This window comes from Petaurus breviceps, unplaced genomic scaffold (assembly GCF_028583685.1).
Source record: "Petaurus breviceps papuanus isolate PSGF00001 unplaced genomic scaffold, PetGlider_PUasm1.0 419, whole genome shotgun sequence".
NCBI classification, from domain to species: Eukaryota; Metazoa; Chordata; class Mammalia; order Diprotodontia; family Petauridae; genus Petaurus; species Petaurus breviceps.
In genome coordinates, this window is record NW_027186324.1 from 1,731,412 (window position 1) to 1,759,254 (window position 27,843).

The 27,843-nt window shown below is 35.9% G+C and overlaps 1 protein-coding gene across 10 annotated transcripts in view; it reads right to left on the reverse strand.

Moving 5' to 3' along the window:
• ROBO2 (roundabout guidance receptor 2) overlaps window positions 1-27,843 on the reverse strand; it is an 800,464-nt gene that overhangs the window by 49,524 nt on the left and 723,097 nt on the right. For 6 of the 10 annotated variants that reach the window (XM_069100511.1, XM_069100509.1, XM_069100508.1 and 3 more), the window contains exons 18-21: window positions 26,186-26,368; window positions 17,848-17,890; window positions 16,241-16,368; window positions 9,856-10,137 (exon numbers count right to left, since the gene is read on the reverse strand). In XM_069100511.1, coding sequence (XP_068956612.1) covers window positions 9,856-10,137; window positions 16,241-16,368; window positions 17,848-17,890; window positions 26,186-26,368 — 636 coding nt within the window. Of the gene's footprint in view, window positions 1-9,855; window positions 10,138-16,240; window positions 16,369-17,847; window positions 17,891-22,299; window positions 22,360-24,661; window positions 24,689-26,185; window positions 26,369-27,843 lie in introns of all 10 variants that reach the window. The other 4 variants (XM_069100506.1, XM_069100507.1, XM_069100513.1 and 1 more) reach the window with 1 other exon arrangement.

Below are 27,843 nucleotides of genomic sequence, written 5' to 3' on the forward strand. Positions count from 1 at the left end.
CACTAATTAATGTGACTATCAGCACTGAGCAGCACCATAGATGTTTGGCCCATAAATAGATTTTAGGGCATCATAAAAGCATTTTGCAGGATAAAACTTAATTTCATCTGCCTTATTACTGAGTCAAGAATCCTGCATCTCTCCAAGTTTCACTTGCATTTTCCTTATGATGGAGTTAAATACTGCATCTGAAGATCACCTGGCAAGACAAGGTACTGGACACGCGTACTGAACTGCCAACCATACAAATTCTGCTGCAGAGAGTGCAAATCCCATGGGCTGGCCATGGTGTTCAAATACCAAACATACCTTTGGCTAAAAGATTATCTTATGCAGAACTCACACAAGGCACGTGCTCAAATGGGGGTCAGAAGACGTGATACAAGGTTACCCTCAAAGTCTCTGAGGAACTATGGAATCAATTGTATGACATGGGAAACATTGACAAGGGACAGCCCAGTTATGGTACGTCCACATCAAAGAAGCAGCTGTGCTCTATGAGTAAAGCAGAATAGGAGTAGCTCAAAGGAAATATGAGATGCTCAAATTAAGAAACATCTCCACTCTAAATGTCCATAGGAACTATTTGTGCCCAACTTGTGGTAGAGCCTTCTGAGCTTATATTGGTCTGATTAGGGTACACATTGTCTCAACTCCCACGTAATGATATCATTTTGGTCCTCTGAGAATGAAGGACCACAGCCATGGGGGTATTTTTTTCCATAAAAGGTGTTGAAATCCTTTTTGAGGCTTGGATGATCCAGGAAACTAAAGGCTCAGGTTGTGATGATTTTCTAGTCATATGATTACAAAACAGACAGCAAGAGGTCCAGGTGTTCCCTTTGACTCTTGGGTGAATCACGATGGGCAATCCAGGCAAGGAATCCTTGCTCAGCTAAATCAACTCATGGTAGGCCTTGAGGAAGGCCTAGCCTTGCTGAGTATCACTTTCTTGTTATAGCTAAGTAAGTCTCCTTTTGTTAAATATTAAATGAGTTATAAGGTGCTGCTTTTGTTCCAATACTGAAACTAAACTGAGTCAGATCTAATTCAGGGAGGCGGTGGTTTGGGATAAGTCTTGGTATGCACTTGGATCTTAGAACCCATTCCATGCAAGAGGCTTATGGTCTCTTTTCTACCTAACTACAAGTTACTACTACCTGTTCCTAGGGGTTGGTGACTATGTTGGAGGTGTGTGGTCATGGGGTCCCTGGTGCTATTCCTATTCATTTTTACTGTTTTATGGCAAGAAATCTACTGTCAATTGGTATTACCCTCCCAGAATGCATTTTACTTTTTTTAAGGAGGATTTTTTTATTGTTGGATTAAAAAAATTCTTTCATTTATTTGTATCAGGCTTCTTTTACAGTTTTGCCTATGCTGGGCTGTTTTTAAAGGTCAGTTATTAGTAAAAATTCTAATACTAATTAAGAAGTATAAGTATTCCCCTAGGCATTTTTGGGATCTTGGCCCCTGGAAGTGGTATGTTGTGGAACAACATTTATTTTAAATATATTTCCCTTTAAAGAGGTAAGAAGGCCAGTTTTTGGGACATAAAACAAACAAACAAACCCCAAACCAAAACCAAAAAACAAACAAATAAAAAATAGCCTATGGAGACTTGTTATTCCTGAAGTCTTGCAGAGTTTCCACTTTCTTGCAGGGAGGTTTTCTGATCCAGCATTGTTATTCTAGTGATAGAGAGTTAGGGAAGAACAGCGTTTATTGTTAGTAAATTGTATAATTTTAATTCTAAGTTGAATACATTTTTTTTGTTTGCATTTTATGGTACATAAATGCTGCTCAAATCTAAAGCCTGCATTATTGGGCTTACCTGAGATAGTTCTGGCCCAAACTGAGCAAGAACCACTCCATATTGTTAAGTCATTCCTATTTGACCCCTGCTGAAATACTTGTTGTGAAGCATTCAAGAATTGGTGAAAAAATAATATGAGACGTCTTTTCTAAATATACTCTTGCTCAAATATGTTCACATGCCTTGTTCTTCAAACACGTGCTTTATTCCTCCTGCTACACAATAGTTACAGTGACTATGAAAGCTATGTAAGTTCCCCTTGCCCAACATTCTGGGTCTTCCTTCAGAGTGTAAGCCTGTCACACACCAAGGCATCTTGCATGCTACCCTGGGACAAAGGGCCTTGGGAGTCAGACGACCCTTACGCCTGCAAGTCTAATATATGCATTTCTTCCGATCCTAGAAATATTGGTACCGGTTGTTCTGAAACTCCTCGGCTTCTTTGCTGCTTGTCCAGTGGGGTGTGGAAGACCAATATGCCACTGTGGGGAAAGCAAAGAACCAAGACTCCCACCATGGAGGGGCAGTTCTGATTAGGAAGAGCCCTCAGGAGCTTGAGAGTTGCAGGATATTATCCTCTGGACCCTTTGTGATCTTAATTACTGGGTAAGGCAAGAATCAAAATCAACCAGGAAGTCACAAACAATCACTCCTGTGGCTGTTCTGCCCAACTTAGATGAAATTAAGATGAGTTAAATATAAACAAAGTGAATGACTGAGGCCTGTATCAATGATGTGGATATGTGGTGGGAGGAAGTTACAATGAAAAGGAGCTAGACAAAATCCACTAGAGACATTAAAAAAATGGGAAATTCTTAGATGCACTAAGCTCCCCCAGGGAGCACTTCTGGGCTGCTTTTGATTTCTTGCCTTACTCAGTGAGTGAGATCATGAGGGGTCCAGAGCATAGTATCCTGTAACCACTAAGCTCAGAGGGGTAGGATCAGAGGCCAGAGACATTCCTGGTAGCTCTGCAGAAGAGGGAATCAGAGCCAGTTGGATCTCTGCCTCTCCTATGGAGGGTATAAGACCCCTTTACCAAACACTGATTCTTGATCACAAGGATTATGGATGGGACCTAGACCTTCTCTTACCCTCCGACTGCTGCATCTATGTACCAGAAAATATTCTGGCCTAATGGGGAGACCCAGCACTATTTAGGCCTCCTCCAGGAGGTCTTGGTTCAAGTTATAGCAATCCTTAGAAAGGTGGACCTTCATGGGTAAAGAAAGTACCTTTATACAGGCTCTGCTATAATGCCCCTGTATGGGGAACATAGGACCAAGCCCATGTGTTAGTAGGTCTTGGCCTTATTACATGGACAGTCATAATTCCTACTAATGAATATAATGCTGCCATTGACCTGTCATCCTGTCTTATAGGGCTGTACTGCAACTACGAGCAGACACAAGGTGAGAATATACCTTCCCACAATCTACATCACCTCGCCCCTTTCTGGTTGTTCCAACTGGGCATTACCAATAACAGGAAGGTATGGGTACATCATAGCCTTGAGCAAAACTGAAAGAAGCAGGGATTTTGAAACCCAGGATCTCATGAAATAATACTGCTGTACGGCCAGTGGAAAAGGTCAATGGTAAACAGTACTTGGAGCCTTGTCAAGTGATTATGGAGAACTTAACAAGGTAGCACCCACTATAGCTCCAACTGACTGACATGGCCACTTTAACAAAATGATAGTGACTGCCAAGAAGGACTGGTATGCAGTTACTGACTTAACCGAGGTCTTCTTCGCCATGCCCCATCCATAAGAAGGACCAAGAACAGTTAGCCTCCACCTGGCAGGGTCTCCAATATACCTTAATTGTATTGCCTAAAGGATATCTTAATATCCCTTCAGTATGCTGTAAGTGGACTGGACTTTAGCCAAGGTTACATACCTCTTTCCCCTGTATGTTGATCCTACATTATATAGACGACACAATGATTGTTAGTCTAAGGACCTGCCCCAAAATGCTTTAGACCAGGAACTTAAGGCTCTCAAGGCAGATGAGTTGGCTAATGGTACATACAATTTCATGCTAAGACTCATGCTATTGATATGTCAAAACTTCATGAGAAGGCTATCACTGTCTAGCCAAGATACTGTCCTGCCTGCGACCCATTACACTCTTGATACCAATTGTTAGTTGCAAACTTTGGTATACAGAGGTTTCAGAGGGTACAGACTTCCTGCTTCATAGGCAGCACCACCCACTTTCAGAATGGAAACAGAAAACGAGGACTAGTGGCAATATGTAATGCCGCTACTGCTAGGGGTCACCCCTTAAACAGAAAAATGCAATCCATATAATATGTCAACCTACAATCATGCTCCTAGAATTAGAACTCTCAGGTGCATATTCACTGATTCCTGTATCGATCACCAAAGACCTTGCTGGGTGATTGGGTCTATGGAAGCAAAATAACAGGAAATAAAAAGAAATCTGATGTGGACTAAAATAATATCCCTTGTGTTACACCACCAAATATGCAAAACACTTGTCTCTGTGCACTAGAAAGACCCATGGAATTTCAGAAGATACAAGACACATAATCAAGCTATCTCTTGCATTGCTACGTAGGTCCACATTCTAACTGTGTATTAAAAGAGCACCAACAACGACCAATTGGTCAGCCCACTGGGGGATCTATCTAACACCAGAAGTGTCCCATATTCCAGAAAAATGAAGGGTCCCAGCCCAGACTCCAGGGCAGATTCCAAGAGAGGTGACACCAGCATGTTTCTGGCAATTGGTTGATGATCTCCTGTTACTGTCCACAAAGCACCATTCCTTTGTTCTGACTGCCATGGATACCAATACTGAATATCAGACACTTTTCCCAGTTGTTCATCCCAACAAAAAACTGACCATCTCAGCACTAGAGCAACATCTATGCTGGAAGTCTGAGTATCCTGATCATATCTCTGATGATAATAGGACACCATTTTTAAAGAAATTAATAAAAGAATTGGCAAGATCAAGGTATCACATGGTATCTACATGTACCCTTCTACCCACAAGGTTCTGACTTCACTGAAAGATAAAGATAACTTAAATTAGCTTTTCACTTCCCTGGCATGGATGGCCTAACCCCCTTCCCTAATGTATTTTCCCCTTGGACTCTGCTTTTGCAAAAAAGGAACAATATTTCCTGGACTGACTAATGGGACATAACTTACCAAGGGGTGGAGATGTGATCACAGTGCAGACATAGAAACAAAATCAAATATTATTGACCCTCTCATTTTCCCCCTGAAGCCCTGTTCAAGGGGTGGATGGCTTGTATACTCATACTTACTCACCCTCTCAAGTTATCAATATGAGGTTGACATGGCCTTCAATGCCCACATACCACCTGATACCAACTAGTCTTTATCACTAGTTGGAAAGAGAAACAAATAATTTTGTTTTCTTATGTTGTTATGTACCAGAAAATGAGAAAGCTATGCCAGGAAAAGGTATTGGGTTTCACATACCTAGTACCCACTAAACCAAACTTTCATAACACAAGGATGTATTTGAAAGGAGAAATTTTGGTACCAAAACTAGACCAGTAGGTGATAAGAGGGTCCCAAGAGACATCATAGTTGCAGGCAGTGGGGACACTGTCCAGATATTAGAAGGTAGATAACTTAGCTACTACGTAGTTGATAAAGAACATATCTGAACCAGACTAAATGGGGGGAACTCACATAAAAGGGGGGAAATAATTGACATTATTTTGTTCCATAATTATCATGAATATCATATAACATTTATCACATGATAAACCAGCCTTCTGGACTATGACCCTGCTATTAACAGCAATTATCATTACAACTGTTATGTGACTGATTCAGCATCACGGCTTGGGGGTGCCTTGTGACTCTGCTAGCCCTACTTTCCAAACTTATCTTAACCAGACTATACCTGGGTAATGGTCTTCATAAGTTTATGGAAACCATCACTAAATCAGAGAACCAGACTTCATACTGGCTGTGCCACCTGGGCCATGGAACTCTTCAAAGGAAGGTCTATATTATCCTTGAGAACAATGTGAAAGTGGACTTGGTTGAAAGAACAACTTTGATTCATAAGGAACTATTTCCCAAATAGAATATGATCATCTCCCCACATTGCTCCCAGAAAACTGTTATAACTATTGACTGAAAGATCCCATCAGATCTAAGAATCATTACCATGGGGGTGTGTAGCTTTATCCAATTTGCTGCTTGAAAGGTACTGTGGATACTGGGAGACTGAGGAATCTAAATCTTGTACCATGTAAGGTTAGAATTCAACCCATGTACAATGTGGTAATGGATGGGCCCCAATGACCCCAGGTGTTACATACACTTGTGGGAACAGGGCTCCCCTGCCCCAATACCCTGTCAGGAATATATTCTTTTGGCCCATATGTCACCCTTTTCTGTTGCATACTATTTTTGATCCTGAATATATAGGATTACAATGAGTAAAAATGGGGACTCCCCTGAGGCATGCCTAATACTTGGTAAATAGGCCCACTAGGGTTCTTCTTCCTAGGGATTCAGGTGTTTCACTCTTTACATAACCTGTAAGACACACTTGAAATCATTGCTTAAAAAAAAAGAAATCATTTTTAATGGGACAGCAGAGGCCATTGACCAGCAAACCTCAAATATTAACTCATTAGCCTCCAAAATCCTTTTCAATTGACTAGTGTTCAGCTATCTCTAGGCTAACTAAGGCAGAGTGTATGCCCTTGTCAATACCTTGTGCTATTGTTAGAGTAACACTACAGGATAGGTAGAGAAATTAATTGACTGATTTAGAATTTTTTTTTACCTTTTCTCCTAGATGGGCCTAGATTCTGGCTAACCCTGTTAGTAATGACATTAGGTTTATAGACACTATTGATCTGGAAGGAAATCCTACAGAATTCCCTTAGTCAAAAAATTTAAGTACTGTCAGGTATTATGGGTGTAGATTGTATAGGTTAGGCTATCACACCTGAGCCAGACTGACTACATATAGTGAGGCCAGCTATATTTGCCTCCTAAATGCCTTGAAGCAACACATTATGCAAGTTATACAAAGCTTAGTGCAAAATGTAACATGATATTGTTTCTCAAACATGTTCTTGTCCAAACATGTTGTTGAAAAAATCTCATTCCCAGACCTGGTTCCTTAAACACCTTTGTTACTCCTGTTGCCTGGTAAATTTGCTGAGAAGCCCACATATTCTCCCCTCAAGATAAAATCCAGTATAAGCTCACTACACCCAGCACTTTGGACTCTCCTTCAGGGTATAAGTCTGCTATATGCCAGGTACTATATGCTGATAGACACTGATGATACCAGAAGCCACATGACCCCTAAACCCGAAGTATAATAAATAGCTGACCACTGAGTCAAACAGTGTTCATTTTTCCAAAATACTTATGGATTTTTGATGTTTTCAGGAGGTGAAACCAGAAAGATGTCTCAAGCTCCTCACTGATCCCTATAACATGATCTCTACCTTCCTCCTAAAAGATCCCCATCGATATATTTAATTCCTCCTGGAACTTGAAGCTTAACCTAGTTACTATTGTTAGGATCATTTCATAGGGGTATACATTAGACCTTTAATAGAAATGTATTGATTGGTTAAGTACATTTTTTGTATGTGTGAGATGACTTGGGAATGCTCCCCTGATTCCCTCTCTCTCATGATTCCTTAAGCCTCTGTTTCGGCTCCTTTCTTCTCATAGATAAGAAAGAAGTGGCCAGCATCCTTTGCTGAAAATAAATCCTGTACAAGTTTGTTTAATTCTGTTCTCTTCCATCTCTTTTGTGATTTTGTTCTCCCTGAAGATATTGTATTCTCTTTCTCCTCTTTACTGGCAAAACATCTAGAACACAGAATTTATGTTTGTTGCCTTCATTTCCTCGCAAGTTTAAATTCTTCAATCTCGTTTCTGTAGCTATCAATAAAATAGCTACTTTTAAGGTCACTAATGCCTCAACCCTAATTTAAGATATTTTTGGTTATTATTGCTAATAATTTTTCTTAACCTAAGAAATTTTATACTGAGGATCAATGTTTATATATATATATGTATATGTACATATATGCATATGTATATAAATATATAAATATACAAATATATATATGTGTGTGTATATGTGTATATATATATATGCTCTATTCCTCTGGCTTCTTTCATTTCTTTCCCAGAAGTGTTCCTGATTTTCTCTGGACTTCAAAACCATGCCTTTCTAAATGCTGAACTTCCCCTAGACTTTGGAGTTTTTTCACCATGGAACAGCTGACTATCCATGTTACCTGTTCACTTTGCTGTATCCCTCATAAAACTTGCTCCCCTTTTCCCATTAGTGATCTCTTCCTGGAGTCTTCATTATGTGGAGGGATCCAGGCCAGCCACCCTCCCTTCCAATAATAATAAAACATTTGAGATTTTCTTCCAACCACTCTCTGCCTTCTCTCTCTTTTGCTAACTGCTAGTCATCTCACCACTTAAATACCTCAAGATTCTGTCATTTCTTGGAGCTTTTCTTTATCTACACATTCTTCCTAGGTGATCTCATCATCTACTCCAAAGGTTTCAATGATCACCTCAATATGAATGACTTATATTTATACATTTGGCCTTATGATGTTCTCAGAGCTCTAATAATAAATGTTAGACCTGGATGCCTTGCCAGCAGCTCAAACTTGGGTTCCTCTTTACTCCTGGCCTACTGAAGAACAAAATACAATCTTACAGATTATCAACTCTCTTTCTCTTCCTGAAAAAAAAAACAACTTTTTTTGTACCAGTCTTTTGAAGTTTTTATGGGTTTTTGAAACTCATAAACATTAAAAAATGGGATGAATCTGAATAAGTATCTGTATTTAAGAAGTAAAGGAGAACTGCTAATATAAAATCAGTTGCACTTCAGTTATTTGTAGAAATTGGATTATAATTTAAAAAAATAACAAATATCACCTATCTTGGGAGGTTGAGCTAATAGAACTTTAAGTAAAACCCAAAAGTAAACAGAAAATAAATTGAACCGTTTGAAAATTACTAGAAAGTTATTATAAGCCTGAAATCTAATCCATAGCAGTCTTGCTATTAGGCTATGTTTGGGATTCATGCCAGGGGAATGTGACAGTATCTTATAACAATGTCCTCTTGATCTCTTGCTAATCAAAATCCTTTGGAGAGGGTAAAAAAAACAAACCCAACATATATCGAAAAGTGTTGAAATCAGAGCCTAGTGTTTTTTCACAAAAAAGATAACTCTGTATAGTTTGGACATAAATGAGGATAGTGAGATACTTAAAAAAATGCATATTATTGAATCACAATGTTATTGTCGCAGTATTTTAAAAGGATAAATGCCTGAGAATGGTAATGGTATTAACTGTCATTGGTGAAGTTATGGGGTTAACCATATTAAACAACTTAACTTCTTCATTGATATTAGTAACATAGGTTGCAAGCTGCTGACAAACACGCATTTCTCCTTATGTAATGGAACCAACCTGAGAGACTGCCACTCCTCTCTGAGCTGTTGTGGGAGCTGGTAGTGCTGAAATCCTGTGACTGGTTGTGTGGCATTCTATTAGACAATCCCTCAGCCATTCGGTAGTCAGGGATGTAAAGTAAGGCTAAGGGTTAAAGGGCAAAGGTCATAGTGGCATTATGTGATTAGTTCATAGCACAAGCCCATGCAGATCATGCAGTTAGCAAATTAGAAGCAGATGTTGTGGGACAGTGGAGAAATGGTGTTTTGTTTTTGTTTGTTTTTTTTTTTAAACCTATCCTATCCTAATGAAAATACAGATGGGTGACTGATTACATGAAAAAGAATTAAAAACATGAAAGGCTGGGTTTAAGTGATGTGTGGTGGTGGTGGTGGTGGTGGTGGTTGGGCAAAGTACCATATACATGCCAGTCTGATTTTTTTAAGGTAGTAAACCTGAGAATGAGTTATCAAGTCACAGCACAAATGACGAGTTTCTAACTCATGCACAAATGATATGATACTTACTCCCGGGGAGTGAATAAGAACTTGACTCACCATTGTTACCTTTGTTCTGATCCGGAAGGGAGTAACCAAATCCAATCAAGTCTGTTTTCTGCTGAATTGAGCTTTTCCACTGAGGATCAGGCAGATCAACAGCCAGTTCGTGAATGCTGTTGGAGTGCAGGATCTGTGTGGTGGCATATGGTGTAGCTTGTGTTATTTGGCTTGAACTATTATAAGTCGTTTTCGTGGTGAAGTCGATGCTGCTGTAAATGGCTCCATCAGAAAGCATCGTGGCGGTTTTATCTCCTTGGCCTGGCACTGGTGGCAGCGCATCTGTGGTGAGCACAGGGGAATGAAACAAATCAATGATGCACAAGGAGTCTGAACTAGGAGGATTTAAGATGAAAAATAAATGTGCCAATCTGCACGTTTGCATTTCAGCTGAGATGGGCTCCAGGAGCCAATGAAGGGAAGATGATGTACGGCCATCGCCAAGCTCTCAGCATCTGTGCTTCACATCTCACCACCTAAAATCATCTCCCATCTCCTACCTATACCCTTCTCTCACTCCCTGCTAGTACCTTCAACCATGAAAACGAACTTTGCAATATTTCACAATCAAAGAATGTTTTCAATTGTTCATTCTGTGTCAGAACCAATGGAACTGTCAGGACCTTATGGAAATGATGAAAGGAGTGAATCTACAAATCATAGAACGAGACATCTCCTTTTACTTCCTCTCCAAAGACATGGAAGAATGGCAAAAAGATGTTCAATCTTTCAAAATTAATTCTTTTCAGATGCTTTTGTTTTTATGTTTTACTTTCCAATTATCTAATTTTAATCCAAAGCTGGGGAGCTGGATGTAGTTCTATAGTTGATAAACAATTTTTTTAAACAAAGGAAAAAAAACTTTCATGAATAAGTTATTTTATATTGCAGCAGGATTTAACTAAAGAAAGCAATCTTACTGATCAGGCAGTTAATTTATACTATTGACTCTTGCAACTAGAGAATTACAGTTTCGGGCTGTAATACAGTTACAGTAAAATCAAACCACAGGAACAACACTGAATATCAATCATTGCATTTGATCATTTTCTGTATCCTGAATCATTTTTTTACAGTGTATTTTGTAATTCAGATAAGCCAACTCTCTCCAGTAACTCTTTTTCTTCTCCAAAGCAAAGGCATTTAAAGAAATAAGCACATGGCATGCTATATCTGGAATTCTCCAATATTGGGATCAGAGAGACAGTAATTATCACTAAATTTCAATAATTTGTGATCAGTAAATTTTATTGGGATTTGCTTCCCAAAGCAATGTAGTCTCAGATTTCAAAATGACTAAAAATTGTTAATGTTTTAATTGATTATGTTAATAAAATTATAAAAACAAAAGTAGATTTTCTCTGATCCTAGATAAACACAGTTGCTTAGTAGTGACTAGACTATAGGAAGAATTTAAAGCAGCTTTGAAAAGTACTTGGATCCAAGAAACAACCACTGAACACGGGGATACTATTACCATAAAAATAAGTTCAATATAATTTGAAAGACTCTTCTTTGGTTAGAGTCTACCATCCCTGATTTTGGGGGGAGGAGAAGAAGGGGAAGAATTTCCTATCTCAACCAGGCTGGAAATATAGCACCTATTCATGGGCCCAATCCCGACAATGATCAACAAGGAAGCTTTAATCTGCTCCATGTTTTCTGACTGCGGTAGGTCTGCTATTAAAGTTAAGTAGGTTGGTGGCCCCTTGCTTCTGGGGCCTTGCCTTACTGGGTCCAGACTTAGGGAAGATATGAGATTAATATTGTAATGGACACCGAGATGTAACAGGACAGCTAGGCCAATTATGATTTGATAGGAGTGTTTATTAACCGGCCGGGACTGCCTCTCAGACTGAAAGACAGCCTTGAGCTTTCTGTTAGACATAATTTTATAGACAATGTGATTGCTATCAACAGAACATGTTTCTAAGGTGTTACTATTGTTTCCATTGAGGCTAAGCTTTCTCAATATTATTCCCATTGAAGCAAAGCCTTAGTATTATTTCTACTGAAGTGAAACAGACCTGAATCCGTGGAAATCTGTGGCATGTTTCTATCAACACAGGTGAAACATTTCTTTACTACTGGAGCCTATTAGGTGGTTTCCAAGGAACCCAGTAGGGGTCCCCTCTAGCAGGTTTAAGGGAGCTCTAGTGTATAATTTCTGGTGGGAAATTCAATATTAGCCCTACTGTTGCTCACAACTCCCAAACTCAAGCATTCCACCAGCCCAGAGGCTTCCTCAGAACCAGGAACTATAGGTGTGTGCCACCAGATACCCCAGTCATGCCAGTTTCTCTTTTCTACAATGATATCTGCAGAATTGATGAGACCAAGAAAACATGAAAAAAATTTTAGAAGTTTGATACTATGATTTTAAACTAAACCAGGTTCTATGCTTAGACTAAAAAGGTGTTACCATTAAATAAAGATATAATATTCTTGGCAATGTGGTGGGAGGGAGCAAGATGTAATGGTCAGAAAGCCAGTCTCAGACTTGTGAAAAAATGGGTTCAAATCCCACCTCTGACAAATACAGGTTATGTGACCCCCAGCAACTTACTTAACCTTTGAGGCATCTAGGTAACTAAATCTCTGAGTTTCTGATTTCCTTATATCAATGAAAATATAGGTCTAGTCCCTGTCCCTATTATTTTTAAAGTAAAATAATTTAATTTATATCAATATTATATTTAAACAAAGAGAATAAATTTTTTTTAAATATTAAAGCCAAATAAAGCAAAGATATAAAATGTGTATTAATATACAATTGTATAAGCAGTATAAAATTGCTTTCTTAGCATGGGAACTCCAAAGTGAATTTTTGCTATTCTGTAATTTTAGCCATATATAAATGAGGATATTAGACAGCAAAGAAACATATTCAAACATAACTTAGAAATTAAATTTTAGAATCCTGAAACAATTTATATAACATCTATAGTATCAACCAACAAGCATTTATTAAGAACTTACTATATTCTAGGTCCTATGCTAGGTGCTGGGGATTCAAATGATAACCATTAAATAACACAATTCCTCTTCCCAAGGGAAGTCCTTTTTATGTGGGGAAAACATGTACATAAATAAGCATATACATATCCATACATGCACATATAACACATGCATATGTGGTAAATATGAGAATATTTTGTGGGAAGGCACTATCAGGTAGTAAGATTAGCATCAGTTAAAAATGTACAAGTGCGCTATATAATCATCTACATAAAACAAACTTTTGGGCTGATTTACACTCCTCTGGTCCAAATTGTTCTTTTCATCTCATTCAATTTATTGCACTGGCATTCCAGTTCAATGAACAAACAAAATTCATTATGTACATGCCTTCAAGACAGCATAATTTATGCAGTCCTGCACATAAGTTCTATCACTGCTCCGCCCCAATGAATAATCTGTGGGGATTGATTGTCCTTAGCTTCTGGGCTGACAATGAGTACTAGTTATATAGCTGGGAACCCCCTTCCTCTTCCTAATGGGCTTGACTCTTCCAGTTCAAAATAAAGCACTAAACAAGTAATATGTATTTCTTACTTAAACTGTTAGCAAATGTGTTCAAGCCAAAAGACAGGAGAGGAATTAGTCAAGCTCTTTTCTTCAAACTCTGGGCAATTTTTGTTCTCCAGTGGTGGTAAAGCATTAAACTAAATATCAGTTTTCTCACTGACAAATTGAAAGAATTCTCATTAGTTCACAGATTCATGTTTGTGAAGAGGAGAAAGTAGAAGTTGGACTATGGGTGTCAGTTGACTTCTTATCAATTTCAGTTGGCACAAATAACTAAGAATTAGAGAATTCTGAGTTTCTCTTTTGGCAGATCGGGAATTAGGTGTGATCTAGAGATGGTCGAGAAAGCTAGGACTCATGACTTTGATCACTTATTTGTACTTGTTTTGTTCAATGCCTAGTACAGTGCCTTCAGCATGGTTTTTACTTAATAAATACTTATTGAATTGAACTGACCTTTTAACATATCAGTAGTAGCAATCAGGCTACAAATTTTTAAAAAGGGTACACAGTAGATGCAGGAAAAATATTTTTGTAGTTTTAATTATCACTAATGAAATATTTTGCCCTGAAATAAAGACTGGGTAAAAGTGGAAAAAAATGTTTCTCAAGATAGCTTCTCAGTATTTTAATCTTCAATCATTTATCATTGTCATGAATAACTTAACTTCAAGTACAATGTAAATGTGAGTTATTTTTATTGTTCATGAGGATGGAAGTAAAATTCTATTTTAATGCAAAGATAGTTAATGTAAGAAATGGAAATCAACAAGTTTTTTGTGAATAGCTTCCTTCCTTCTTTTCTTTCTTTTTTGTTTTTATCTTTCTTTCATAAGCCAGTTTAGCATTGTAAAAGGGTTAAGGAAATTCCAATATGATGTTGGAAGAACATAAGGAATAAGAGACAGTGTCACTAAGGTACTTATCTCAGACAGACTAGTGTCCAGGATCAGACAAGGTTAGAACTACATAAAAGAGAGAAGCAACAGCCTTGTACTCAAGTTGAAAAGGTTAACTAAGAGTTCAGTCAATTAGTCAAGTAGCATTTATTGAGTGCCTACTATATATAAAGCACAATGCTAAGTGCAAAGGATACAAAAAAAGGCAAAGGATACTTCTTGTCCTTAGGGAGATTACAGTCTAATGAGCCATACCCCCATTTCTTTTTTTTCTGGGTAAAGAGAAAGAAAGAGTTCCCTGCCAATGCCCTAAAGGACTATAAATGCACATTTTGAAGGTTATTAATAATGATAATAATAATAATGGTGTAAGCATTTATAAAGCACCTACTATGGGTGCTGTGCTCAGTGCTTTAGAAATATTATCAAGGGTAGAGCCAAGATGGCAGAGTAAAAGCAGGAACTTGCTGAGCTCCCACTCCAACTACCTCCAATACCTGTAAAATAGGATTCTAAATAAATGTTAGAGCTACAGAACCCACAAAGTGACAAAGAGAAACAAATCTTCTGAAGGCAGCCTGGCAGGCTAACAGAAAGTATGTAGCACACTGGGCTGGAGGCTGAGCACCCCATGAACTATGCGGGCCTAGACCTGGGTAGACCCCGACCAGCTGCAAAGACCAGCCAGAGCAGACTTCAGGAGAGTGAATCACTGGCAGCCAGACTTCTCAACCCATAAAGGTCAAAGAAAAAGTAAAAGGTAAGTAGGGAACTCTGTTGGAACTGGGAGACAGAAGAGCACAGTCCAGCTTCTGCCACCAGGGCAAGAGGAGGCAGGGGCTTGGTGGCTGCAGCTGCTGCCATGTGGCTACCTCCAGAACTCCTGGTCTGCAGATCATAGTGGGACCAAAAAATCATTCTGAGAGTAATCACTCTTGCTTTGATCTACCTGGATTTGGGTTGCAATCTTGGGCAGTGGTCCCGGGGTAAGGAATGCCAGTGTGCCAGAGCTTGTGGTGGCTGCAGAGAGGGTGCCCTCCTCAGTCCTCCAACAACATTTGTGAAAACCCCAGCAATTTGGGACACAGCTTTCTCTACTCTGGAAGCAGAGTTCTACTGTGGCAAAGATCTCAAAAGTCAATTGGTTGGCTGACAAGATGGACAAGTAGAGGAAGTGCATAGAATCCTTTTTTGGTTCCAAAACATGGAACCAGAAGAAAACAATGAAGTTGAAACTCCTGCATCAAAAGCTTCTGAGAAAAATGTGGATTGATTACAGAACATGGTGGAGCTCAAGAAGGTTTTGAATATCAAATAAGAGAAATGGAGGAAAAATTGGGAAGAGAAATGAGAATGGTGGAAGAAAATCATGAAAGTTAGGTGGGGTAATGGGGGAGGACATTAGAGGGAGCTGACTGGGGGATGGGGTATTCAGTAGTCTTGCTATCTTGGGGTGGGGGCTAGGGAAAGGTGGAGAGAAAATCTGTAACTGAAAATCTTGTGAAAATGAATGTTGGAACCTAAAGAAAAAAGAAAAAGATTAAAAAAAAAAAGAAATATCTCATTTGATCTTTACAACTAAACCTGGTATATAGGTGCAATGATCATCCCCATTTTACAGTGCTGGAAACTAAGTAAATAGGTTTCATATGACTTGTCTAAGGTCACACGGCTAGTAAGTTTCAGAGGTAGGATCTTGACTCCAGGCCCAGAACTCCCTGCACTGCACCACTGAGCTACCTCATAACCTCTCATGTGATTTCTATCTTTAGAATTTTGATGGTGAAGGTACTAACAGAAATAATTAAGTTGATACACATTCTATATACAGAATTGTAATAACATTATCAAAAGCTTAAGAAATATTTCTTGATAATAGGAAAAATATAACTGGAGATATCTTTAGAAAGCCACAATTTAAAAGAAAAGAATATTTGACATTGAAAAACATAACTTACCTCCACGACCAAAATTTCCAATGTCATTTGGCCCACTACTGCTATTGTTCACAGGCAAACTAGTAGCTGGCCAAGAGTCTGCAAGCCAAGGATAACTGGGGTCACTGGCATCTAGTAACCCTGGTCGGCTAAAGTGTGATGGAGGAAAAAAAATCAACTCAAGTTCAATAAGACAATTTTAAATGTGAATAATAACTGAAAAGATGTTTTATCAGCATTTTCGTATACTATGAAATGTTAAAAACAACATTTTATTTTTTTCAAATTAAAGTTGTGTAAATTTTCAGAAATTACAGATCTTAAAAAGTTCATTAGGAGTATATAGAAATGAACATTTTTTTCAGAAGTGGAAGTATCATGTGATCCTGTTAGCATTCAAACAAACTATGTTTCCTCCCTTGAAACAGGTGGGAAATTATACCTTAGGAGAATCCTAATCTAGGATTAAACAATAAATTCCCTCCTCCAATCATTCAAATCATTCAAACTGACTGCTCAATATCAGCTATTTCTAGGACTTTGGGCTACTATTTTCTCACTTACATCACAAGTATGTGTCTGTCATCTACAAGCTGTTACCCCTTTTAGAAGCTTTCTCAGCTCTTCTAGAGACAAACAGGTTGCAGGAATTAATAGAAATTACTTATAGTTATAAAAATAGCATTAAACTTTCAAATGTTTTAAATTGAAAAATATCAAGTGAAATACCAAAATGAAGATGCTGATATTTTTAAATGGACAAGTAAAATGACTTCAAAATACCTCTTCCAAAATTTTAGTTTAACTTATGAGTGAGCTTATTCTTGTGACACAGTTCACAAAAGAAATCTTGTCTTTAATATAAAAATAGGACCCTGGTTTTTTGCAATTTACTAACATACTTCCAAAGAAATAGCAGCATCCATAATTGTACTTTTTTTTCCTGACAGAACCCTTCTGGTACAATCCCTAAGAGAAATATATGTTTCTATGGAAACTGCAATAAGACGATCCAACAGCTTTTTTGCCGCATCCACTAGCTCTCATTAGACCTAATCTCTTTTTGCTAAAATATTGATTGAATGGGAGATTGGAAGTTATTACCAGAGCCTAATTACAATCTCCATATTGAAAAATAGAAAATAGATAAGGATATATGTGTTTATCAGGTTTTATCAATTTCAATTGAGTAACCAAAGTTGTGGAATCCAGGTCTATCAATCTATAACCTATTCATCATCCATGAATCATTTATTTTGTGATCGATTATGTGTAATTGTTCACTCACAGCAATTTAGTGAGAGCCAATAAGGAGTCTTAAACAACAGCAACTTCATTTGCTAATGTCTAATTAATGCAATAAACATCCTGCTAACAAATGAACACATTCCTTGTGATATTTACTACTAATTTCTTCTTGGGCATCTGGGAGATATGAAACATCTGGACCTGATTCCTCTAAAGTGCACAACAGATACAGCATTAAACCTTGTAGTAAGTCATTTAATTCCCTCTAGAATTCTCAGGCTTATAAGTGATCATTTATTACAATAATAGCCTTTTCTATAGAGTTTCTCTGTTTCTGATTAAAAATAAAATAGAATTAAAACAAAAGATTTTTAGCATACCTTCCATTGCTCATTAGTCCTGCATCGCCTCTTTGAAAAGTGACTATTAAAAAAGGAAATCATCAATAAAATTTACAATCAGTAACAAGTGCATTTTGATCCCTAGCTCTAAAGTTTCTGGAAGCTTTAACAAAAGGTAAACATAATTAAATATAGAATGACAAATAAGAGTATGACTAAAGTCCTTGCTCCAATTAGTATGTCATTTCAATATGATACATAATATGATTTTAAAATATATTTATTAACATAATAATATATTCAATGATATAACATGTCAGTTCAGGGCAAAGATACATTTTAGCCAATGATCTGAAATGAATTTAGATGTCCAATTTCAATATTCTTCTATTGTTATGCTGATAAAAATTGGTATAAAAGTAGGATCCCATCACATCATGAGAAGTAGTAATGATTCAAAAATAATAATGCATCACAGCAACACAACAGGAATTGTAACAGATCATTTCAAACTATGTAATAAAAAAGTTAACGACTATATTTTTCATCATCAAAGTGAATGTTGAGAGAGTCTAGAACTGAGATTTCATTAGTTTAAGGAATTCTCATTGTGATAATTCCCTATGCTGGTGTGGATTAGTGACTAGAGAGTTGACTAGGAATACTGCGTCAGAGTCAGGATTTGAACTCAGGTGATTCGTAGGCTGGTTCTCTATCTACTAGACCACATTCAATATTGGCTAGCCATAAAAACTCAAAAACATGAGGAAGTACATTCTTTTTTTGGTCTTTGAGGTTTTTTGTCGATTCCAAATGTCCAATTTAACATTCAGAAGAGATGAGGTAAGTTCTGAAATGTGATTTGTTTCAACAATAAATCACTGTGAATTGTAGACCATACTGATATTTCAATAACATCTAGCTATCATGGAATACAAGGACTATCTTTCTAATTATGATCTTTTAGAATAATAACAACATTCAACAGAATTGACAGATTTTAGAAACCATTCAGGTTAATGGATAAGTTAGTAGTATACAAAGCCATCAGTATATAAGTAATTTTCATATATGAGTACAAAAGTAAACACAGCAGTGTTTAAAGAAGACATCACATTAAAATAAAATGGTCATTTCAGAGGTAGGGGAAATGCCATTTTACACAGGTGAAGCTATGTATCCATTCTTTCTTAAATTGTAACGTAAGAGCAAAATAACTACAAGTGAATATTAATTAATTCACAAGAATGTTAGAGACAAATGAAACTTATGTAAATGGAATAATTTTGGATAAATGGAAGATTTTTAGCTATTTAAAGGATCTGTATCTTTTGTAACCAAATCCTCACTTTTTAAATTTAGAATAAGATACTTTTACCTGTTTGAAATTGCTAGAATCAAAATTTAATTTTTTTAAGTTACATTTTTTTTCACATTTATATTTTTTAATGTGTATCATCAATGCCTGGTCCACAAAAGTCATTTAATGAATTCTTGCTGATTAATTGGTTTGTCTTCAAAAATAGCTATCATCTCTCTTGACAACGAGGCGAGGCGATACAAGAAAAAAAAAGACTTGTCAAGATCTTATAAGGCAATGGTATTGATGTATCAAAGTAGGTCTATTAGAAACACATTTTAAATACTTCCAGTCATGCTACTTTTATCATTTTTTCAGGTAGCTTCAGGAACTCACTGTAAAACAATACTAATTAAAATCATTTCTAACGGGACTGCTGATATCTTGCTCCCTGGAAAGATGCAACCCCTCATTTCCTATTTGACTTCTAACTGAATTTCCTTCCAAATCAGAAGTCAATAGTATGGCTGGATCACATTTCATTGTATCTTTAAAAAATAATTAATGTGAAAAATAAGGAAGAAAAAATTGAGCAGTGAAGATATTAAACCCCTGACTAGAAAAACAAAACACAACATGTAAATCCTCTATAGTTAGTTTTCTATCCGAGGCATACTTTCCAGTTATGTTGCTTTTTAATGGAATATCAAGTAATTGTTTCATTATGAAAAAGGTGAATAAGCTAATGCTTGGCTATTATGGTGAATATGTAAATAGATATTGACTGACTATGTCTGAAAACACAGTGTTAAAAATGTATGAGTAGAAGCTAAGTCACTTTCACATATTTGGATGCCCCCCCACCCCTCGCCCCATGGTAAAAATGATACTGCAGTAAAGAAGTAAACATGGACTAGAACCACGAATGGCTGTTAGTTACTTATATTTACATTTAAAAAACTAATCAACAGTAAGTTCTGTACAAAATTCATCTTTTCTATTTGAGGTGACTAAGAATATAAAACTTCAGTGAAGAGAAAATATCGTTCATAAAGACAGCTCAACTTGGAAAACAGACAGAAAATTTACTGCCATCTCTTTCTCAAACCCTTTCCAAATGGGAAGGACTTGAAAAAGTATGTGTTTTTCTGCCATAGCCTTCAACACTATATTTAGCTATGTTTGCCTCTGTGTAACAATGGCCATCAGAGTCTGGCTAACTGGAGAAAAGGTTCATCATCAAGTTAGCAAAAGGGTGACAAATTTTTTTTAATATAACAATTCATGAAGACAGACTGTTAAGATATATAGAGGAAAGAGATCTGCATATGTTGAGGGAGTATGTGAACTCATGATTTTTTTTTTTAGAACATAGTCTTCTACATTCAGTTGTACAGTAAAACATTTTAATCCAATCTTCTCTACTTGGTCTGTGTTCTGACTAAAAGGGTCAAATCTAAGAAAATGTTGTAGACTGAACCTCACCGACAGACTTTAAAGAAATTCATGTTGATTTAATATTAACTGCTTTAATTCTATATATAACTATACAAAGTGGAAGAAAATAGTAGACCACATCTTTGGACAGTCTTGCTTAAAAAAACTATTTTGTACATCTGAAGACAATTCTCCTTACATAGCTCTTATTTCAATTATGTGCTTGAGATTTATGGTGTTAAAAGAAAAGAAATTAAGGAAGGAGAAGGGAATGATTCTGATAATCTTGTAGCAACCACAAATTTGATACAGGAAAGCTCAGAATAACCAATAAGTATGTTAAGGCATTCTTAAATGTTTGTATCTTAGCATGATATCCTCTTATATGAAGGAGTCCTAAAAAGTTAGCATTTTCTCCCTGTTGGAATTACTTTGTGTTACTATATATATATATATATATATATATATATATATATATGTATGTATGTATGTATATTTACATATATATATATTGTATTTTTTAGTGTTGTACAAATTATAACTCTCCACTAGAATGGAAGTTCTTTGAGGGCAGGAATTCTTTTATTTCTATATTTGTCTCTTTAATACCTAACCTAGTATCATGCATCTGATAGGCATTTAATAAAAAAAAAAATAATAAATTTGTTTAATTGGTGTGAAGAAAAGTGAATTTTAGTGGCAAATATTTTACTAACTTTAGCGTAAAAATTTATAAAATATCAAATGAAGAGGACTATATGGAACGTCATAGTTATTATAATCTAAAATGTTTTAAATGTACTAAATTTGAGGATATTGCTGCATTTTTTTTCTAGGGCATTTAAGTCAAAGAGCTTTTTCAAGTTTCTATCATACATGAAATACCCACACTATTATCTGACAGGGTTAATCCTAATCACATGCCCACTAGAACTGGAAAAACACAAATATATTGTAAATTGACATTTTGAGGCCAGGAAGCTCTCTGTGTGCCTATCTCTAGTAAACCACATTTTCCTGCCACAAATGAAAACTTTAATGTTGCCAGCCAGTCCTCATTCCTTTTTCTGATAAGCTGTTCTTCAAATATGAATGTAGATTAATCCTCTTTTAATAAGCATTAACTCAGACTAGATAATCAGTGTATAAAAATTCCATCAAATCTTTTGGCTGCTTTTGGATGATTCTTTTGAAAAACTTATACTTCAGCAGTTTTAAGACCTGTGTATGAAATGCTTAGAATTGTATAATTTCCTCTCTAATTTTAATTTGTTTATATTGACTCAGTTTCACAAAATCCATAATCCCTAAGGGTAAGAAACACCAAGTAAACTTTCACTTGCTCATAGATAGAAATACAATTACTTTCGACATTCAGTTGATGGCCTATGCCTATGCTTTTATAAAGTGGTGGCAGTTTAGTAAACATCAGAATACACATGAAAGATACATGTATGCAAGTATCTCCTCCCCCTTTGTACATTTATGTTGCATTTATCTATTCAATTGGTTTTATTTATTATATATAATGAAATTTTCTCCTTTGCTTCGAAAGTCACCTCATATTTTTTTACAGTCTCTTTCCCCATCACCATGTCTCTAAGAATTACTAAGGTTATTAATTTATGCACAGGTCAGGAAACTAATATGTAGTACCTGAATTTTCAATAAAAGAAACAACAGCAAGACCCCATCCCCTAATGGTCTTGGGAAAATGGAAAGAGCCCCCATATTCTATGGGAAGGCAGCGATACCTGTTTTGTTCGAGCTCCCCTTCTCTGTGCCACGTGCAAACCTGCCGTGCATATTTGTATCTGAGGAATTCGAGTAGAGGGTGAACATGAAAAAACAGGATGTTAGTGTATGATGCAGCCTTCAGGTAATCTCTTATCTTTGGGTGGCAAAAAGGTATAACATTTTCGGGCCAAATTCTCCTCTCAAGTCATTAAAATGCATAACCATGCACAAGAAACTTGATAGTTGCCTGTGTACCAAAGTTTTAATCAGATGTCATTCTGTCAAGTGTGGTGCATGTATATGTATCTTTAAATTCTCTGATACCTAAAAGGGATATCTCAAAACTTAATAACAGTTTTTAAATTTTCATTCAAGTGCAATCTAAAACAATGTAATTACTATTAAATGTAGCAAGGTTTTGATCAGCTATCATTCTGCCATTTATATGCACTTAGATGTATCTTTTCATATACCTCATGCCCAAAAGGAAAATCTCAAAACCGAGTAATAGTTTTTTAGTTTTCTTTCAAGTGCAATTAAAAATAATTTATTGAATACAGCTAAGGTTGAGATGTTAAGTAAGGAACTACTGAAGTCTACTAATTTGAAGAGTATTTGTCAAAAATGTACTATGACCCCAAACATTTTTCACTTCTGATCCTAAAAGTGGGAGACAAGAAAGAGAAATGAGTCTGGGTTTCTGAAGACCAAATGAACCCGTTTCATTTACTTCCTTACATAGAACACTGCTTATCATCATTTACTAAGAAGGGCCAAAATTACAACTATTCAGGTAAGTATATAATGTGAGATATTATAACCTAATGCTAAGAAAAATTTTAAACTATATCTTGTAGAACAAAGTGATATACAAAATCAATCTCTGAATTCAAATTTAAAAAAACTTTATTTTTTAAATTTAATGTGCTGATCCCATAGCAAAGTTTTTTTTATCATTAAATTACATTATCAGCATAGTAGTAAGATTATACATAGACACTCATTTATGGAAAACAAAAAAAAAACTTTATTTTTTTTTTCTGAGAAGGGTAACATCAAGATCTCTCCAGTATATAAACTATGGAGAAATGGAAATGTCCACTTAGTTCCAACTTTCTGATATTTGGAAAGGATGTACATGTCATTTGCTTCACTTAAATTTCCAAGGAATTTTTTTCCTTAAGAAAATATCTAGGGGCAGCCAGGTGGTGCAGTGAGTAAGAGCTCTGGCCCCAGAGTCGGGAGAACTGGGATCGGTTCTGGCCTCAGATACTTAACACCCACACAAAATAACTGGCCGTGTAATCTTGAGCAAGTTACTTAACCCCAATTGCTTTTTAAAAAATTTAAAAAATAGGACTAGCACTAATAGTTCTAATTTTCTAGAAGTGTTTCTTGCATACCAAAGAAGGCAAATCTTACAGTTACCCTATGATGTATAAATCCATCAAAGTGAATGGAATTGACAGGAAGAGTAGCACTATATCTAGGGCATCATTAAAAACTTTTTGTTCCTTTAAAAAAACTACACAATCTAATTTGTATAATGGAAACAATATGAAAATATGTGCAAAGAGAAGATGAGTATTTGTGGAGATTATTCCTTTGTGGGAAATAGTTAAAGATCAGAAGTGGATAAGTATTCTTCCTTTCAAAATTTAGGGTTTGAGGAAAAGAACACGCCTTAAGGAAAATTTTAATCTTTCTAAGAAATATGCAAAGCTATTTGGAGGAGTATTAGGAAGAGGAAATAAACTACCAATGAAGCAAGATTTTTTTTGGAGGGGGGAGGACCTCTGCCTGTTAGAGTTCTAGTTCTGAGAAATTGTAAGAAGTGTTTGAAGCTTATCAATCAAGAAAGTTCCTCTTGATTAGGAATTCCTATTTATAGAATATTTAATCCTGTATTCAGGCATACTATCTTTATGATAGAAAATGATTCACAAATATATCCAAGTTAACTACAGTTTATCACAAGAGAGGAATTTGACCCTTTGTAAAACAAAACAAAACAAAAAAATCCCCCCAGATCAAAGCAAAATAAATTTTTAAAAATCCCACCCTATTTTCTGTAGTTATTAGCTTACCAAAAGCATTGATAACTGTCATACTATTTTGATTAAAGGGATTTGAGTTAATGAATGAATCAACAGATGAATAATATGCCAGTGAAAGATGACATGAGTCTAAATAATGGCACATTTAAACTTTCCCTTAAGTAATTTGTGTATGTCTCATTATTATTATTGTCAATGAAGATGAGTAAAACTAAATCTTCCTCAATTTAGTGTTTCTTATTATTAATGATTTATAGGAATATAAAGTCAAATGGATGAAATGGAATATGACTGAATAAACACATGGATTGATGGACAGTACCTGCAGGGGTGAAGGTGAAGGACTGGACTGCAAAACAAGAAGGCAAACATCATGAGTTACAGATTCTGTCACCAATCACTAACTACTGGGCATGTTTTTCTTTAAGAATCCCCCATTTATGATGTGTTATTATGATCAATTTAAACAATGGAGCTTTATGAGCTAGTCAGTCAACAGCCAATAAGAAACAAAAATGGCAGAAGGGTGATTAGTTACATTTTATGTTGTTTGGCTATAAGTTTAAATGGATGTGCTATGATACTTATTTTAAATGTCAGAACAAATTCAAACATCATAACTATAATCTTTCTTTCGTTAAATATTTGCTTTTTACAAATGGACATGTGCAATATTATGTTCTAAATATTTTGTTAAGAATAGTTAAGTGTTGTCAACTGAGCAATAAAGAATACTTTCAACAATGGACCCTGAATGTTAGTGAATGTTAGGGCCTACTCACAAAAAAATGTGCTGTGTCAATTTGCTCACAGATAATAAAATGTGGTACTAACATAGTAAAACATTTAGCCTATACTACCAAAAGTTAAAACAGTGAGGTGTGGTGGAAATCCTGGAATCAAAGTGAGCATTTGTGACTTATAATAGCAGCTCTATCACCTTCTGGGTAACTTTGGACACAGGTTATGGACAAAGTTCTGTTTAGTTCTAAACTTCTATAACTTCTATGAATTTGTTCTACATCAAATGCTGTTATTAAATGTGATCAAATATTTCTCTCTCCTGTCAAATGTCTTAGCAATATATATATATATATGTATGTATGTATATATATATATATGTGTGTGTGTGTGTATATTTAATTAAAAGTTTTTCTTCTATATATTTTTAATGACTGTGATATTCTCAGGGTCCTACAGAAAATAGATCAGTGGGTATTTGAGTAAAATTGTTAATGACCAGAGATTATCTGATAACAGCACATTATCTTGAATCTTTCTATATACATTTTTACTCTAGGAATTATTTTTAAGCAGCCATTTGAATTCTTTCTAAATCCACCCCCCCCCTTTTTTATTTAAAGAGGAAAATATTTTGACAACTAGGCATTTCGGGGGCAATTTGGATTTAAGTTATTATTCTCAAATAGGAAACGTTCCAGTTGCTTCTACAATATTTTGAAAACTTTTTTTTTTAAGTGTTTCAGGTATTCTCTTTCCAATGTGGCCCTCAGAGCAAGAGCTCAGAAACATGTAAAGGGGTTGTTACCCTTGCTGTAGTTATTGCACTGAACAAATGAGTCAAAGAAACAGCTAATAATTCTGTGGTGATGTTTATGATCTGTTTCCAATGTGAGCAAAATAAAATCATGACAACGATTTGATGTTTGTTGAGTAATGCAGTGCAGCACTATCTGAAGGTACATTTCCAACAACATACTTTCAGAACAGACAAACCAAGATCATTCATTAATTCTATTCCTAAATAATTCTCTCCCTCATAACTTTATGTCTGGGGATTCTTTGTCAGTTTACTATCAATTTGTAATGAGAAACAGCTTCTTACCAGCATAATTGCTGAGTCCCTTTCTCTTCTTTCTGCGCCAATACAACCAGATGCTGAAACCCATCAGAATTACCCAGCATGCACCTCCAATACCAGCTATAAAGGCTGGCTGCTTCACAACATCTGTTATTTGCTCAGCTATGCTGTTGTTATTTTCAGTGATGACAACTTCATTACGTCCTCCTTAATAGGAAAAAAGAAGAGTCAAGGACAGACATGAAGACACTAAATAGGTATATTTATACATAAATAAATCCAAGATGATATAACAATCTCCTGAGGTGACTTTTTGTTTCTTGTTATGCTTATTTTTTGCTTAAGGTCATAGTGATTTTAAAATTGTCACTTTTATAAAATAGACAGTAATACACAATTAAACACCTATCAACCCATGTCTTAGAGCCTAAAAAAATCATCAACCTTCAGTAAGGGCACATTATTTTTAAAAACCATGAAAGTAAGTGAGAAAAACTGAAGAATAAAATTTATCACAGGATAATAATTGTGTAGATATTTCCTCCCTTTGTTTGGCCCAGCACTTTGTCCACATTCACATATTTAAAGTCCATGGTTACACTTGATACCATTTTGCTTCCTTTTTAATTTATAGCTGATGTTGAAAAAAATGTGAAATCAGACATGTTTTGTTGGAAATCAGTCATGGGACTAGCAGTGAAAAGGCAAGGAATAAGTGACAGAATGTCCTGTGAGAGGAACGGCAATAAGGCTAGTGTCACTAGATTATATGGCTGAGAAGAATAAAGTGTGAAAACATTGGAAAGGTAGGGAATGTTTAGATTGTGAAAGGCTTTAAATGCCAAACAAAATATTTTATATTTGATTCTGGAGATTGAGTGGGGTGTGTGTGACATAGACTAGCACTTTTGGCAGCTGCGTGAAGTATAGATTGGAGGAAACCAAGTATAGTCAAAGTCTGTATTTCTCACAAAACATTTAAGGCAAGAACACATAAAGATTCTAGAACTGAGAGTGCTCATTACTCATCAAGGTAAATTCTAGACTTCTCTTCCATGCCCCTGCAACTGGGTGCTCTCATTATGCATTCCCCTTCCCACTTCCTTTTATGTGTTGTAACATAACCTCCTTGAAGCTGAGGACAATATTTCTTTTTTTTTTTTTTGGATTTGCATTCTGCGCACAACGATTATTGAATGAGTGACTGACAAAGGTTTTAAATGAACATGATAATTTCTGAATTATTCAGACAGCTTCAAGGATTTGAATTATTTCATGTCCAAAGGTAATAATAGTAGCTGGTATTATGTAAAGCTATAAGGTTTGCAAAGCATTTTACAAATATCTCACTTTATCTTCACTCCAAGCCTGGGAAGTAGGTGTCATAAGCAACTCTGAACTAAATATATTCTTTTCCTAGAAGTTCTTCATTTACAAACTTAAACAAAATCAGGCTCCCTTAAAATAGATGACATCAACAATTTGTTTTTTTCTGACTATATGCAATTATCAAATGTATGTGTATTATTAGCCAATTATTTATGTGCTAGGAGAATCATACATACCTAATGTTTTCATTGGATAAACATTACACTAGTAAGGAAAATACAAACTTACCCCCAAAAGAAACACAATTGTTTGTGAGAAATTAGCAGCAAAAAAAGCACATGTCTTATGTATTT